The following is an 18,012-nucleotide window of genomic DNA, read 5'->3' on the forward strand; positions in this document are numbered from 1 at the left end:
GGCACTGGTTGAAGGTTTCAGCTGGTGGGGGTTGGAGACCCCCCGCCACCCAAGGTATTTGCAGCGGTGAGACAGCAGGGAGGTGAGACGAGGAGGAGGCGGCGGGGGGGGGGGGGGGCGGCAGGGCAGCACACCAAAATGTGCCCCCCCCCCCACTCGGGCTCTGGCCTCCTCCCTCTGCGAGGTCCGGCTATCACCCTGAATGTCAGGAAATATTTTTTCACAGAAAGAGTGGTGGATACATGGAATGCCCTCCTGCGGGAGGTGGTGGAGTTGAAAACAGTAACGGAATTCAAACATGAATGGGATAAATACAAAGGAATCCTGTTTAGAAGGAATGGATCCACAGAATCTTAGTGGAAATTGGGTGGCAACACCGGTAACTGGGAAGGAAAACCGATGCTGGGCAGACTTCTATAGTCTGTGCCCTGAGAATGGCAAGAACAGATCAAACTTGGGTATATACATAAAGTATCGCATACCATGTAAAATGAGTTTATCTTGCTGGGCAGACTGGATGGACTGTATAGGTCTTCACCTGCCGTCATTTACTATGTTACTATAATTCATGGCTGATAATGTTCAGGAACACTCAGCCTGTGTCCAAAGTCCCTGATATTCTTTAGTAGATAAATTCTAGTAACACTCATTCCATGTGCTAAGACCCTGCTAGTTCCCAACACATACCTGCTGAATTTGTGGCCTAGTGTTAAATTGTCTTCTGATCTAACAGATGTAAATAGAGCATCACAAAATTCCTTGGGTAAAAGAATTTTGGGTCACTTTGCTTCCCATTAATACATACATGCCACCGGTGCTGGCTCTCCTCCAGATACAAGAAAATGGTATGGTAGAGTTTCAGACAGAGAAGCTTCAAATCAAAGATATGATCGTGAATCTTGCTTGTCATTCAAACTACCCTTTTCTTAGAAAGTGAAAAGTGAGTTTCTGGAGTGTGAGCAGAGTTGCCCAAGTGTCAGGTTGAAAGAAGGAAAACACATTCCCCATCCACCCTGTCATCTGACCTCTCTAAGCTGATATGTACAGTAAAGCTAAGCTCTTCAAGGAAGGGACCTATGATTTAGAATTAATTATAAGTAATAATCATTATAATCTGAAATAGTTTGCAAAGTCAATTGGGTTCAACCTGAATGCAAAATCCTGCAGGAGTGAAAATGACAGTGTGACCTCCAGGGGTCACAGACAGAGAGACAGAGCCACAGAATGGTGGTTAATAGCAGGGCTTTTTTTGAGGGGGTACTTGGGGGTACTGAGTACTGGCACCTTTTCTATTGTCTGTTAAAATTGACCCATGGTCCCCAAGTTTTAATGAAAGATCTCAGTCTCATCACACCAATTCTGCCTTGTTATAGATTCTTTGACTGGTTGCAAGGTGCCTGCCTATTGTGGGGTAGGTCCCTTGGTGATCACCCCACCCCTGAAGGGTGGCCTGGCATTTGAGTACCAGCACCTTTTTGGCTAGAAAAAATGCACTGGTTAATAGCAACTGTGCACCTGGTAGTGGACGTAGTCCTTTCCTGTCATTAGATGCTCGAGACAAAGGCAAGGTAAGGGCTCTGGGCAAAGACAGAAGGAGGCAGTGAATTACAGAGCTGGAGTGTTTTCCATGGAGCCTCAGTTGCTATCAGTTGCTATCAATGCTTCTCTCCCTACCTATACCAAGAAAGGAATAAAGTCTCCATGAAAGAATGCTTCATGTCAGGGGCTCACAGCTGCTATTTTTAATTCTGGGGAGGTGGTCCAGATAACAGCTGGACCGTACAATCTCATCCACATTCCTGCCGTGGTAAGTACTGAGCTGAATATTGCTCCATCCTACAGTCTGAGTTTCTCAAAAAGATGGAGGCTCCGGGTGAGGCTTAATTTACTTATAAACTAGACCAGCTTAGGGCCTCACGCGTCGCTTAAAAAAAAAAGCATTTGTAAATAATGAAAATTACAATATAAGATAATCATTATTATTGTTTTTGTTATCGACTACCGATGGTTGTTTTACATTTATATTATTTATGGTCCTAAAATTTACTTCCTACTTAATCGAAGGGAGGGGGGCTCAAACATTACAGCTTAGGGGTCACAATATGCATAAATCCAGCCCTAGTATTGGAAGGAGAGGGAATAGGGACGTAATCAAACTGGTAAATACACTTCAGCTGAGAATCAAGAACAGATAGGGAAAACCTTCTAATAACTTCTCCTGTTTAATGGTTCTGCTGCTTTTTCTATAGGGATGATTTTTTTGGTTTGGTTCCGTTGCTACACACCCTACTACTACTATTAATCATTTCTATAGAGATACTAGACATACGCAGCGCTGTACACATTATATACAGGTACTTTCTCTGTCCCTAGGGGGCTCACATTCTAAGCTTTCTGTACCTATGGCAAAGGAGGGTTATAGGGCCCTTTTACTAAGTTGCGCTGAAAAATGGCCTGCGGTAGTGTAGATGTGTGCTTTGGGCGTGCGCAGAATTATTTTTTAGCGCACCTACAAAAAAATGCCTTTTTAAAATTTTTGCCAAAAATGAACATGCGGCAAAATGAAAATTGCCAGGCGTCCATTTTGGGTCTGAGACCTTACCACAAGCCATTGACCTAGCGGTAAGGTGTCACACGGTAATGGTCCATGCGCGTCAAATTCCACTCGACGCACGTAGCTACCGTGCATCAGCAAATAAAAAATACTTTTCAGACACACGCCAAAATTGAAATTACCACAAGGGCCATGCAGTGGTGTGCATTGGGCCCCAAGTGACATACCCAAGGTCACAAGGAGTTACAGTGGGAATCAAACCCAGGTTGCTAGGATCAAAGCCCACTGCACTAACCATTAGGCTACACCCTCATTAGATATGACAGACTTACATAAGTACATAAGTAATGCCACACTGGGAAAAGACCAAGTGCTCATCGAGCCCAGCATCCTTTCCACGACAGCAGCCAATCCAGGCCAAGGACACCTGGCAAGCTTCCCAAATGCACAAACATTCTATACATGTTTTTCCTGGAATTGTGGATTTTTCCCAAGTCCATTTAGTAGCGGTTTATGGACTTGTCCTTTAGGAAACCGTCTAACCCCTTTTTAAACTCTGCTAAGATAACTGCCTTCACCACGTTCTCCGGCAACAAATTCCAGAGTTTAATTATGCGTTGGGTGAAGAAAAATTTCTCTGATTTGTTTTAAATTTACTACACTGTAGTTTCATCGCATGCCCCCTAGTCCTAGTATTTTTGGAAAGTGTGAACAGATGCTCATTATTTTATATACCTCTATCATGTCTCCCTTCAGCCGTCTCTTCTCCAAGCTGAAAAGCCCTAGCCTCCTTAGTTGCAGTGATAATTTTATTTATTTATTTTAAAAGAAAAAATACCAGGTGAGGACAGCCATGCATCGCTTTTACCTTCCACTCCAGCTGCAATGGCTCCCGGCAGAAAGCCAGCACTGATTAGATCAGAAGGTTCCTTGTAGCTCAGCCTCAGTCTGATTGAAGTCATAGGTGGCAGCTCTGAGGGTGCAGCAGTGGATGCCTGAACATCCAAATATTGAGTAAACTCCTTCAGAATTTGTGCTGGGATTAACACCTCTTGCTATTTTCAACAGTTGGCTCTATGACTACAATTGCAATATCCTTTTCTACTAGTTGTAAATGTGATCAGTGGAAACCTAAGGAAATCAGCACTTGTTTAATGAATGCTACAATTCTCTCATTGCTGAATTAGAGTGAGAGAAACTAGTGTTGAAGACCTGCCTCTGCTTCAGTCCATTTCTCAAATTTACTTATTTAAAATATTTATAGTCCATACGTGAATTACAATAAAATGTACAGAATACAAAACATTTAGTCCCCGTCTTTCCCTCTTCCTCTGTCTCATAAAACAGCAGTTACGACTCCAATCACCTTAACTGGGTAGAGTGAATGATCCAGTTCAATCTTTATGTGTTGTCATTTGTTATTTTACTGTGTTAATTGTGAAGAAGTGAGGGGAAAGGCAGAGACTGTTTTGTGTCTCTGTGGCAGGAATTAAATTGGACAGAGACTAGATAGGCCCTACGGTCTTTATCCTAATAGGTTTCTGTGGGTCTGGACACTGTTAATATATGGCCTAGCTTTGGATCTACCACTGGAATAGTGAGGGCCATATATTAACAACACAAACCTTCCTCCTTCATTCCCCTGTACCTGCAAGACCTGTAAAGCTCCAGCCCCCAAAACTCCAGGTAAAATTCTATTCCCCAGAAACACGTGATGTTATCACGTGAGTGTCAGAGTGACTAGGACAATATCCAGGTGAATGGGAAGATTTATTTAAATCAACCTGCAGCCCGCCACTGAATTTTATGTGGCCCTCATGGGAAGTATACACAAAAAACATCATTGAGTTTGGGCAATTTTAAGTACTGTATTTTGCAAATATTTTCAGAATAGCAACTCTGTTTGTTTCCTTTGTTTTTAGTTAATTTTTTACATCTATTTATTTATTTCTCATAGAAGGTCTATAGAGCTCTGTATATTTCCAGTTCTGCAATTACATAATTTTACGGCCTGAAAGGGGTAGTAGAGACATTCACGTGGCCCTCTGTGTATAAAGGTTGGCCACCCCTGATTTAAATCATACAAAGAGATTCCCTTCCTGTTAACTTTAGCAATGTATTTTGTATGTTTTCTATTGTATTGTGGGATTGTAAATCATTGGAGACACATCAGGATGAAAGAGACTGCTTTATTGTCTGGTCTGTTGTATCGTATGTCTCAGTGGTGATTGTTACACTGCAGAAAATCTCTGCAGGGACAGAGATAAATAGTTGCCTGAGCCAGTTCTCTGGTATGAAAACAAATACGACCACCTCAGATATTCAACCTTCCACACTGCCACAGAATGTTGCAAAGTTCATGTCCGAAGGATTTAAAAAAACAAAAAACAAAACTATGCATCTCCTAAAACTCTCTCTTCAATATGTCGATAAAATGCAAATCCTATCAAATAAAGCCTAGTTTCTGTCTGTCGTGCTGATGAGGTGGGGGAGCCCTGCAAGCCCTCCCTTGAGTCACACTGAAGGTTTGCTGCAGTCATTAACCACAGACATGGGAAACATGATACTGGCTTTGGCCCTTGGAGGGCAGAATTGAATCCTCCTCACATTTCCCACATTGATTCCCCCCTTCCCCCTCTGGCAAATTGCTTCCCTGCACCAGACTCCAGAGGAACTGCAGCTCCAGGGATGTGGGCTGGTTGGCTGATCTCCAAACACTGGGAGTGAATGGCTGGCCAGTGCCAATGGAGACTGCAGAGAGGCAGAAGGGACAAATGAGCAGCTAAGGAGCACCTTCCAGGCCCCTGAGGCTGTCAAAATGCATTTCAACTATTAAATCCCATCAGACCTGATGGATACTTCATCTACTAAGTTTCAGTGTTACATGAAAACAGTATTTAGCTCTGTTATTGTTTAACACTTGGTTATTTTATAATATGCGAGATATAACGAAATAAAAGAAAAAAATATATATTTTTTATTTTTATTACTGCTACCAGAGGAGCCCTGGAAGAATTTCTGTAGCTGGCATTTTCCAAGCCCTCGATCCCATACACACTCAAAGCAGGGTACTCACAGTCACACTCTTGGGGTCGAAAAGTGGTTCCTTGGGCGGTTCGGGTGCGGCTGGGGCTGGGGCTGGGGTTGGGGCTGCAGCAGAGGCGGGCTTGGCTGCCTCCTTCTTGGGTTCAGGCTTCTTGGGGGCCATAGTGCAAGAGCGTCTTCAGGAAAACTCTTTACTGAAACAAACAAAAAGTCCTAATGATCAACCAACACCCAAGGCAAGACGTTGACAAAGGCAAAGGCTGTATCGTCTTATATACCGAGCTCAGTGCCTGCTAGAAAGGGGCAGCACATTGCAGAAGCATCTGTCACTTACCATAAAAGGAAAAAATGCCACAGTCATGTCCCACCTGACAATTGTCCATTGTCATCACATATAACAGCTCCCTCCTCCATAAGGAGCTCTTTTCATGCCAATGTCCAAAGTGTTGAATGATTTTCTGGGTGCTTATTTTAAAACTGAATAGTGAATAAAGTGCAGGGACAGGTACACAGGGGAATTGGCAGCTTTTTATAGCAGAGTCTCTGCTTGCAAAGCTGCCCATTCCTTACAAGAAGGGAATCTGCTTAAACTGTAACTTTGCTGTCACCAGGGAAGATTTCCCTTTTAGGGCCCGATGCACAATGCTTATCTGGAATTCGTTGCTGGAGAACGTGGTGAAGGCGGTTAGCTTGGCAGAGTTTAAAAGGGGGTTAGACGGTTTCCTAAAGGACAAGTCCATAAACCACTACTAAATGGACTTGGGAAAAATCCACAATTATGGGAATAACTTGTATAAAATGTTTGTACATTTGGGAAGCTCACCAGGTGCCCTTGGCCTGGATTGGCCGCCGTCGTGGACAGGATGCTGGGCTCGATGGACCCTTGGTCTTTTCCCAGTGTGGCATTACTTACTTACTTATCGTGGTTGCAGCGTTTGCTTTAGACCAGTTCTGTGTCCCTTTTACCGTTCACCGTAGCAGCTGCCAATAATCCTATGCAAAAGTATTACAGCAAGCTCATTAGTATTAACCCCTTTGATGCTTACAGCAAAAGGCCAAAAATCAAAGCTTAATAAAGTTAAGTAGAATTATAATATTTTTGAAACTCCTAAGCTGCACCTGTTTGTTATAGTGGGCTGAGAATCACTGAACCCAGGGTTCAAATCCCACTACAGCTCCTTATGATCTTGAGTCACATAAACCTTCCATTACCTCTGGTACAAGATGTGTATGACCTTTGGAGACAGTGAAATATCCGGTGTATCTGAAAGAAATGTACTTTAAACTATTAATGGGAAGGCAGGAGTTAAATCCAAATGCCTCATTGCCCCGGACTCCTGGGAAGAGCTTTGTTCAAAACAGCATCACAAATCAATGCAATCAAAATTCTATGCCGTTAGCTGATGCTAGGTGATATTGTAGTAAGGATGAATGAGATTAATCCAAGCATTTTGCTTTTGACTTGTTTTTAAACAAACATTGGTGAATATGTGGGCACAGAGGTGGTATCAGCAGGCCACAACATCTCTGAAATCAATTAGGTCTGTGCCGGCTGGGTGGTGGTGGCTGGATACAGTGAGGTTCTGGGGACCTGGGAGGATAGGTGTTCAGGTACCAACCTCACTAAGGAGCCCTTTACTAATCCACGAAGGTGCCTACGTGCACCCGTGTGCCAATTCGGAACTCCCACCTGGTTATGGCGTGGCCCAGGCGATAATTTCATTTTTTATGAGCTCCCACTACGCACACCAGAAAATGTCCAGCACACAACACCAACAAGGCGGTAATCGGCATTGTACGCGTGCTGACGACTACCGCCCAGTTAACACGTGAGACCTTACCACTAAGTCAATGGGTGGCGGTAAGGTCTCAGGCCCAAAATAGACACACGCCAATTTTCATTTTGTCGCACGTCCATTTTCGGCCAAAAAAATAAAAAGGCCTTTATTGCAGGTGTGCTGAAAAATGAACCTGCGGACATTCAATACACATGTCTACATCAGCACAGGCCACTTTTTGGCGCACCTTAGTAAAAGGACCCCTAAGTTTTGGCAGCAGTTTAGGTTGTTGCAGTGGTAAGTCAAGTACATAGGCTCTCATAAGTACATAAGTAATGCCACACTGGGAAAAGACCAAGGGTCCATCGAGCCCAGCATCCTGTCCACGAAGGCGGCCAATCCAGGCCAAGGGCACCTGGTGAGCTTCCCAAACGTACAAACATTCTATACATGTTATTCCTGGAATTGTGGATTTTTCCCAAGTCTATTTAGTAGCGGTTTATGTACTTGAAGGCATGTTATTAAGATCTCATACTTAACCCGCCACCCAGCTCCCCCTCTCTTATGACTTACCACTGCAACAATCTAAACAGCTGCCAAGAGGGCTCACAATCTAAGTTTGTGCCTGAGGCAACAGAGGGTTAAGTGAGCTGCCCAAGATCACAAGGAGCAGCAGTGGGATTTGAACTGGCCACTGGGGCTCTAACCACTAGGCCACTCTTCTACTCACATGAGAATGACAAAGAAAAAGTCTTGGCTAAGGAGAATTATCTTACATAGAAAAAGAAAGCATGAAGGCAAATAAAGACCAAATGGCCTATTCAGTCTGCCCATTCATGCCATCTACTGTCTCTTCCTCCCCACTCAGAGATCCTATGTACTTGTTCCAAGCTTTGCTGAATTCAGATACAGATATAGTAACTGGGAGGTCATTGCATGAATTCACTAACACTGCTGGCTTTCTTGTGCTTTCTTGGAGCCCTGGTACAACTGTAGATTTGCTGTTTACTATTTTAAGTGCCACTGTGTGCAGGTCACTTCAAATGCACTTCATTTCCATTGTCTTGTAACTATGGATCTTCTATAGATATCCCATAGCTTTCTGTTAAATTCCATGACCATTTTTGTATCTGCCACCTCCTCCAGAAGGGCTTCCAACATCCACTACTCCTTTTGTGAAACAGTATTTCCTGATGTGTTCTGCATCTTTGGTCTTGAAGCTTCAAAACTTATATAAGAATAGCCATACTGGGTCAGACCAATGGTCCATCTAGCCTAGTATCCTGTTTCCAATAGTGGCCAATCCAGGTCACAAGTACCTGGCAGAAGCCCAAAAAGTAGCAAGATTCCATGCTACCAATCCAAAGTGTTAGTCTGATCGTGAGCCTTTGTGCCTAGGCCGCAGCCTAGGAAGGACCTTGGACAAGGCCTAGGGTAGACCAAACAGGCGGTATACAGTAACACGGGCCACGAAGCCCTGCACACTCAAGGAAATCAGCAAGCACCACCAGAAAAGGGGACTAGACCACTCATGCGGGCCGCAAGGCCAATCTGGAACCCACTCGTACAGAGTCCAAGCATATGGGCTGCAAGGCCGAACTGGAACCAAATCATACACTAGGGAAGGGAAAAGAACAACGAGAGATCCCAGGAGGGACTGGGGCTCGGGTGGCGCACACAGCACCAGGCAGAGACACAAAGGGAAGGACATTAGACCAAACTGGCAGATACAGACAACAACCAGAGGAAGAGAATACAACAAAGGCTACACATAACCCAGGTAGCGGAAGGCAGTGCCCACAGGGGAAAAGGGAAAAGCAGGGTCAGAGCAGGACACTATAGACTCACAAAACCTAAAAGAGCAAAGCTCCACAGAAATGACCAAACAGGAAAAGACAGACTGAAGAAAAGGGGCTGCTAGGATCCACAGGTGGAGGAGGGTCAGGACCCCCCAGAGCCAAACCAAACACAGCAGGCCAAGGGAAAGAGCAGATATAAAGAAAAGGCAGCTTCTAACTAACTAAACCAGGAAAGGAGCTCCACAAAGTCAAATTTATTTATTTATTTAATTATTGCATTTGTATCCCACATTTTCCCACCTATTTGCGGGCTCAGTGTGGCTTACAATACATTGTGAATGATGGAAATACAATTTGTTACAGTACGATTATGGGTTACATTGTGAAGAGTTATGGGAAGACAAAATCAAAGTCAAAATATCATATAGGAATAGAACAAAGGAAAGTAGCAATGGGGAATTGATAGGGCCATAAAACAATGGCAAAAGAGTGTTAGGGTGTAACAGTATTATCTGTGGATAGAGTTTTAAGTGTGGTGAAAATACGGGGGAAGAGAATTCAGAAGAGAGTGTATTGATGCGTTTTTATTAGTGTGTCTGGACATCATGTGTTTTGATCCTTGCAGTAGACTTTCTCAAAGAGATGTGTCTTTAGTAGTTTGCGGAAGTCGGTTAGTTCATAGATCGTTTTCAAACACAGGGCACCCAGGGTAAAAGCAGAACTGAGGGAAGGACTGCCTTCAAATACACAAACAAGAAAAGGGCCAGAGCCCACAGGAAAATAACAAACAAGCAAAAGCAAACTACAGAGAAAGGCTGCTTTCAAATATAAGGACAGGAAAGAAGCAGGGCTCACAAGAGTACAGAAAGGGTTTAAAGCAGACACCAAAGAAAGGCTGCCTAAAAGAGGCAGGGCTCACAAAAGACAAATACCAAGCACTGCACATAAAGGGTTAAAGCAGAGTAGAGGGAAACTAAACAAACAAAGCAGGAACGAGCTTACCATGAACAAATCAACACCACAGCCAGGCAGGGAGAAATGAGGCAGAGGAGAGACAACAGACCCAGCTGCACTGCAGTGAAGCAATCAAGGAAACGCTGGTTGCAACTAGCACACACAGAGACCACAAACAAAGAGAAGTGCAAGCAAACTCTAAAGAATACACACTGTGCCACGAGCCTAGTGGTTAGGGTGGTGGACTTTGGTCCTGGGGAACTGAGGAACTGAGTTCAATTCCCGGCACAGGCAGCTCCTTGTGACTCTGGGCAAGTCACTTAACCCTCCATTGCCTACCGCATTGAGCCTGCCATGAGTGGGAAAGCGCGGGGTACAAAATGTAACAGAAAAAAAAAACAGAGCTCAGCTGAAAAGAAATAACGCTAGAGCGCCCACTGTAGGGGAAAGGGAAATGGGACTTGATATCCTGCCTTTCTGAGGTTTTTGCAACTACATTCAAAGCGGTTTACATATATTCAGGTACATATATTTCGGCACCTAACCTTTATACCTTTCAGGAAATCTAGACTGCCCCTATTTGACTGACTGTACATTTGTCCTTTAGATTGTAAGCTCCTTTGAGCAGGGACTGTCCTTCTATGTTAAATTGTACAGCGCTGCATAACCCTAGTAGTGCTTTAGAAATGTCAAGTAGTAGTAGTAGTAGTAGTACTTATTTTGTACCAGGGGCAATGGAGGGTTAAGTGACTTGCCCAGAGTCACAAGGAGCTGCAGTGGGAATCAACCCCAGTTCCCCAGGATCAGAGTCCACTAGCACTAACCACTAGACTACTCCTCCACTAGCAACATTCCATGTAGAATCTCAAATAGTAGCAACAGAATCTCAAATAGTAGCAATATTCCATGTGGAATCTCAAATAGGGAAAGGGAAATGGAACTTGATATACCGCCTTTCTGAGGTTTTTGCAACTACATTCAAAGCAGTTTACATATATTCAGGTACTTACTTTGTACCAGGGGCAATGGAGGGTTAAGTGACTTGCCCAGAGTCACAAGGAGCTGCAGTGGGAATCAAACTCAGTTCCCCAGGATCAAAGTCCACTGCACTAACCACTAGGTCTTACTCCTGACAACTGCTGCTTCAGACGTCAGCTGAATCCCTGACAGGTAAATCAGAAGCGAGTCCCAGTCATTCCCCTGCCTGTCTCAGCAGAATCATAACATCACTCCTTCTCAAGGGCCCCCTCTACCTCGGGACCAGGGTTTAGGCTTATTAGGAAAGAGGCGATGGAAACATCTGACCAATACTGGAGAATGCACATGAGTAGCAGCTTCCCAGGAATTTTCCGCTGGTCCATACCCTTTCCAGGAAATGAGATACTGAAGTTGTCCCCTGAGGCGCCGAGCATCAAGGATGTCACGGACTTCATATTCCCCTTGGGAGGCTGATATAGCAGGACTAGAAGGCAAAGCGGGCAAGGAACCTTTTCTTAAAACCACGGGTTTGAGCAAGGACACATGAAATGTGTTGTGTACCAGCAGAGTGGGCAGCAATTTAAGCTGATAGCAGACTGGATTAATTTGTCTCAGGATGGGGAAGGGCCCACAAATCGTGGCACAAATCGAGAGGAAGGAGTCTTCAGTCAAAGATTACGAGTAGACAACCAAACCAAATCACCAGGCTGGAACTGGGGCTCCAATCTCCGATGCTTATCCGCTTGACGCTTCATGCGAGCAGAGGTTAATTGAAGTGTCTTCTGGATGGAAGACCAAATGGACTGGAGGGAGGTTATCGCTTTGGCAGCCACTGGGACATCTGAGTTAGTTTTCAATGGAAACGGTATGCGAGGATGTCATCCATACACAATGTAGAATGGGGAAGACCCTGTAGCCAAGCTCACTCTATAGTTAGGGGCAAACTCTGCCCAAGGAAGCAACTGACTCCAATTGTCATGGTGATCTGTAACATACATTCTCAGAAATTGTTTCAAGCATTGATTGATGCGTTCCATTTGACCGTTAGGTTGTGGGTGATATCCCTAGGAGAAATGTAGCTTCACACCAAGGGCCTGATTCAAGGCTTGCCAAAATTTAGACACAAATTGCACTCCACAGTCAGACATGATCGATTCTGGTAGCCCGTGGAGGCGAAAAATAGCCGTGATGAAGTGTTGCACCAGTTTCACAGCTGAAAGGAGGCTAGACATGGGTACAAAGTGTGCCATTTTAGAAAACTGGTCTACCACAACCCAAATGGCTGTGTGTCCTTCAGATGTAGGAAGATTTTATTTATTTATTTATTTATTTATTGCATTTGTATCCCACATTATCCCATCTATTTGCAGGCTCAATGTGGCTTACATAGTTTTGTTAACATAGTCATTGCGGGTTCAATGTGGCTTACATATTTTGTTAGCAAAGTCATTGCAGGGTGACAGATACATTTAATATTGTGTCGAGATTAGGTAAGGGTAGGAGGAAGAAGAAAGGGGTGATTAGGTAGTTATAGTGATTAGGTAGTTATAGTAGGTGAGTTATCTTGGCTGAGTGGTAATTATAGTGGGTGAGTTATCTTGGCTGAGTGGGATCAGTAATGAAGTCCATGGCTATATGGGTACATGATTTCTCAGGCACCAGTAGAGGCACAAGGAGACCCTTTGATGATCGGCTTTATGCTGGGCACACTCTGGACAAGCGGCAACAAATTCTTGCACATCATGGTCGAGTGTAGACCACCAATACTTCTGTGAAATGAATTGCTTAGTCCCCAGGATACCAGGATGTCCTGCAATTTGAGAGGCATGACCCCATCGAAGGGCAAGTGACAGATCCGAAACCCAGTGCTGGCATGCTATAATGAGGGTGTGTGGGGACCCTTCTCACCCCATGTAGTTTTCTTTGGGAAGGAGCAAGGAAATTCTTGAGACACTCAGCCTTACCACCCAGGCAGTCCCGTACATCACTTCTATGGGACACTACATCTGTGGTGGAGTAGAGGAAGTTTAAGAGAATAAACCATGTTTAACTGTACCAGGTTACCGCAGAAAAAGGTATTTAAGTAACGTGTGTGACTATCAACTTCTTTAAAATGTAACATCTCACTGAACTGTGCTATCAACTATGGAGAACTGGATATCCGCTATAAATAAGTTGGAGTTTGACTTGTCTTTTGTTTTCAAAATACCCGCAGAAAAAGCAGGTATAATCTTTCCCTTTGAGAATTGCTCCTGAGCCTGAAAACTGCAACCTATAAGAGTCCACCATTGTTTGTTTAATAAAGTTTCCATTTATAATAAAAGTAACATTTGTTTATCCACTCCTACCCTAGCTGAGTGGAGGAGTGGCCTAGTGGTTAGGGTGGTGGACTTTGGTCCTGAGGAACTGAGTTCAATTCCCACTTCAGGCACAGGCAGCTCCTTGTGACTCTGGGCAAGTCACTTAACCCTCCATTGCCCCATGTAAGCCGCACTGAGCCTGCCATGAGTGGGAAAGCGCAGGGTACAAATGTAACAAAAATAAAATAGATACTATTGGAGATTCTACATGGAATGTTGCTATTCCACTAGCAACATTCCATGTAGAAGCCTGCGCAGCCACATTGGTGATCTGCAAGGGCCGACTTCTGCATGGAATGTTGCTAGTGGAATAGCTCAAATAGTAGCAACAGTGGAGGAGTGGCCTAGTGGTTAGGGTGGTGGACTTTGGTCCTGAGGAACTGAGTTGGATTCCCACTTCAGGCACAGGCAGCTCCTTGTGACTCTGGGCAAGTCACTTAACCCTCCATTGCCCCATGTAAGCTGCATTGAGCCTGCCATGAGTGGGAAAGCGCAGGGTAGAAATGTAACAAAAATAAAATAGATACTATTGGAGATTCTACTTGGAATGTTGCTACAATTGGAGATTCTACATGGAATGTTGCTATTCCATTAGCAACATTTCATGTAGAAGCCTGCGCAGCCACATTGGTGATCTGCAAGGGCCGACTTCTGCATGGAATGTTGCTAGTGGAATAGCAACATTCCATGTAGAATTTCAAATAGTAGCAACAGTGGAGGAGTGGCCTAGTGGTTAGGGTGGTGGACTTTGGTCCTGGGGAACTGAGGAACTGAGTTTGATTCCCACTTCAGGCACAGGCAGCTCCTTGTGACTCTGGGCAAGTCACTTAACCCTCCATTGCCCCAAGTACAAATAAGTGCCTGTATATAATATGTAAGCTGCATTGAACCTGCTATGAGTGGGAAAGCGCGGGGTACAAATATAACTAAAATAAAATTTAACCATCTCTCTGACCTCATGTGCAACTTTCTTTAAATTAGTCCCTTACTCTAACTCTTCTTACTCTCTTACCTATCTATATGTTCCATCTTTGCTTTACCCTTCACTATCAATTAAAATGTTCTATTACTTTGACATTGTAAGTAGTCTACTATGCCATACTTTGTATTGTTATTTGGATATTTTTATTGCTGTAATTGCCTATTGCTCATGTTTGATCTATTCTTACTGTACAACCGCCTTGAGTGAATTTCTTCAAAAAGGTGGTAAATAAATCCTAATAATAAAATAAATAAATAACTGGTGCTTCATCCATTGTCAGTACAGTAAAAGCTCCAGTTTTATGTTACCTCGTGGTGTGGTCTGGAATTTTGTGTGTGTGAACAGTCTGATGTCTTGCTTCCTTAGTCCTCCAGCTTTAAGGTTGGCCCCAGGCCTGGTCCCGCCAAATAAGTTCTTTGTGTGCCCTTCTTTCCACCATCGTGGGCAGTGACTAGGCAGCTGCTTTAGCTGACATATCAAACCAAAAAGCAAATTTTCCTTCTAATCCCTTTGCAATATCACTTACAAAATTATTGAACAAAATCAGCCCCAGGACCTGTCACTGGTTTCTAATCCACTCCTCTGTCTTGGTACCTACCTGTGGCTGCTCAGTGCACTTAAGAGCCTTCAAAAGCTTTGCAGAAATTGCCTTGGATTCCTGTGTGTTTGGAGAGAATTCTATGCCTGTCTATAGATAGGGAGACAAATGTGGTTGTGTCCATGGAACGGGAAAGGCATGGAGGATGGTTTAACATCCAAATTACTCTTCCAGGGTTTATAATCTAAATTTAGAGTACAGAGACTGAGCAATTTACTAAAGGTCACAGCAGGATGTATAGTGGTGTAGGATTGGAACCTGAATCTGTGATTACCAAACTATTCTTTCTTCCTGTCCTCTGTGTGTACAGAATGATAATGATAATAATAAACAATAGTTTTATATACCCTTAACTCAGGCCTGGTTTACAGCACAACAGACAAACAAGTTCTCCTAAATTAGACAGTCTTCAAAGTACATATTATAAACTACAACTTGAATGACAGATCTATTAGATACTTAGTGTACAGCCAAGATTTTAGTAGTTTCTGAATTTAAGAAAATTCTTCTTACATCTACTTTTAACAGGTAAAGAATTCCACATACTTGGAACTGATAAGAGTTTCTTATGGGATGAAACCAAGCATGTAAAGGAAGCCACTGGGAGTTCACATTTCTTGGCATGAATCAAACGATTTGACACTAAATTTGGTCTGATCTTCCACAGTGATATCATATAAGGCGGACAATTAATGTACATTTTTGGGGGGGAAAGCCAGATACAGTATTTTAAATGTGATAGTAGCTGCCACTGGTAACCAGTGCAAAGTCTTCAGCAGTGGAATCATTCATTCAAACATTCTTGCACAAAATGATTTTAACGTCTGTATTATATATTGATATACTACGGCCATCTCAATATAATGAGGTGATAAATATCCTTGTTGTGGGGGGGGGGGGGGGGGGGAGGCATGGAAAGTGTATGAGGAAGACTGAAAGATTTCCAGTCTTCTAGTATCTTCTGATCTGGGGTGCTGGAATAGCTGCTGGGGAAGTTGTGGAGTGTCCACTTGCAGCCTACCCTTATGGACAATGTAATCTGTGCTCTGCTCCAGCAAAGAGATAAGAAAGGGAGAGGTATTTAAAAGTGGCAGAGCACCAGCTTTGAAACGTCAGAGACAGGGCTTGTATAGCCATGTACAAAAGCACAAGTGACGGAAAACTTTCTGCCTAGATAGGGATATAGAAAAAAGGATATTGACCAGTGAGCAGCTTAATCTGTGCCAACTCCAAAAGGAAGAATAAGAGGAACCCAGAGCTGCTGTTTTTCAGTCAATGGCATGTGGTCTCTATGTGTGAATTTCCACTGCAGATGACACACACTAAAAGGGAGATTTAAACTTTGGGGTTTTCCTGAAAGATCGGGAATACAATTGTTGCAATTCACAATTCTAGTGCATAACACAGAGCCAAAGTGCCATGCTAAGTATCGCTGTAGTAGAATAATCCCCTATCCTATTCGATAGCACAGACATTGTGAGAAACACACTGATTGGTGCTGTTGTAGAATGATCCTCAGTTCTATTCTATAGCACAAGCCCCACGAGGTATGTGCCCATCATTGGAGTTATACCTTTAACTACAAACTAGACAGTTGCATGGGAATGGGGATTGCAGGAATCCTGCAAAACCACAGAAGAAGTTGCCAGGATATTCCTTTTGGAATGTAGTCAAAATCTCTAGTGACTCCAGAATGAGGCTTGGAATGCACTGATGGGCCGATGATCAGAAGCAAATGTAGGCGCTAGAGACTATTAGCGCCATACTAGCGCCTGCGTTTGTCACCCCCCCCCCATGATCAGAGCCCCCGAGTGTGTGAAACAATGCACTTGTGGGCTCTGAGTGCAACTAGCATGCAAAACACAGCGTAAGTAGCATGCAAATGCATGCTAAACATATTCCTCCCTGATGAGCAGCGAGCAGCGCGCCAAACATTGGTGCACTGTCCACGGCAAACCCTACGCCAGCTCGGAGCTGGCGTTAGGGTTTGCAGACCATTGGGGAGGAATGGTGAGCCCTGTCCAGCATGCATTTGCATGCTAGCAAGTTCCACAATCCAGCTCTCTCAGGAGTAGGAACCCCGATCCCCCACCCTGAGTCAGCAACATGGGGGCTGCAGGTCCGGTGGACCTCCAGTCCCCCTGACCCAAGTTCAGGGGGCCAGAGATCTGGTGGGTCTCCAGCCCCTGTAACCCCCCTAGCATCCCTCCAAAAAAGCCCCCGGTTTGGCTGACAGGGGTCCCCAACCCCCACCAGCTAAAGCGTTTGTCCTAAACTGGTCTCACATTGCCTGGTGCATGCTCAGTTTCATTAAAATGAGTGTGCACAGCGAATGAAAACAGGACAGGGCGCAAGGCAATGTGAGATCGGTGTGGGACAAACGCTTTAGCTGGCGGGGGTTGGGGACCCCCATCAGCCAAGGTACCTTCGCAGTGGCGGTGGGGGGGGGGGGGGTGAGCGGCGGCAGGGGGGGGCGGAAGTGGTGGTGGCAGGGAGGCAGGCCAAAAATGTGCTCCCCCCCCCCATCTTGGGCTTTGGCACACTCCCTCCTGTCATGGTCTGGCTACACCCCTGATTTGGACATCTAATTGAAGCCAGGAAAGATATGGGAGTGGAGGGAAAGGATTGTACTAGAGGGGGGGGGGGGGGGAGTGTCATTGAAGTCAGTTCTGTGGGTGCCAGTGGGTGCTGAGCATCCTCAAAATTGAGCAAGCGCCTTCATTGTGTCCAGGGAGGAACAAATTGCATTGTGTTTGGCACCCCTCAATCATTTTGAAATTGTGGTGCCTCTGGGCATCAGGTAATTGATTAGATTATTTTTCTCTTCTTGCTGTTGGATTTTGTTTCTAAGGTAAAGGATGAGAAACAGTTTTGAATGGCTCTTTCCCATCCTATACGTTTAGTTCCATTCTTTTCTTTGTTCTTAGCCGTTACACCGCTTTGGCCTGCCGTTCAGATAAGGTG

General features: G+C 44.3%; 2 protein-coding genes across 2 annotated transcripts in view; one reads left to right on the top strand and one right to left on the bottom strand.

Annotated features, from left to right (window-relative positions):
* MYL4 (myosin light chain 4) overlaps window positions 1–5,853 on the bottom strand; it is a 29,175-nt gene extending 23,322 nt beyond the window's left edge. Inside the window, exon 1 of the mRNA XM_030221056.1 lies at window positions 5,631–5,853. Within this exon, the coding sequence (XP_030076916.1) occupies window positions 5,631–5,762 (132 nt within the window). The 5' untranslated portion in view covers window positions 5,763–5,853. The remainder of the gene's footprint in view (window positions 1–5,630) is intronic.
* Window positions 5,854–12,254: 6,401 nt separating this feature from the next.
* Window positions 12,255–18,012, top strand: part of LOC115481402 (parathyroid hormone/parathyroid hormone-related peptide receptor-like) — a 115,249-nt gene continuing 109,491 nt past the window's right edge. The window contains 1 exon segment of the mRNA XM_030220490.1: window positions 12,255–12,407. Coding sequence (XP_030076350.1) covers window positions 12,255–12,407 — 153 coding nt within the window.

This window comes from Microcaecilia unicolor, chromosome 12 (assembly GCF_901765095.1).
Source record: "Microcaecilia unicolor chromosome 12, aMicUni1.1, whole genome shotgun sequence".
In the NCBI taxonomy this organism is placed as follows: Eukaryota; Metazoa; Chordata; class Amphibia; order Gymnophiona; family Siphonopidae; genus Microcaecilia; species Microcaecilia unicolor.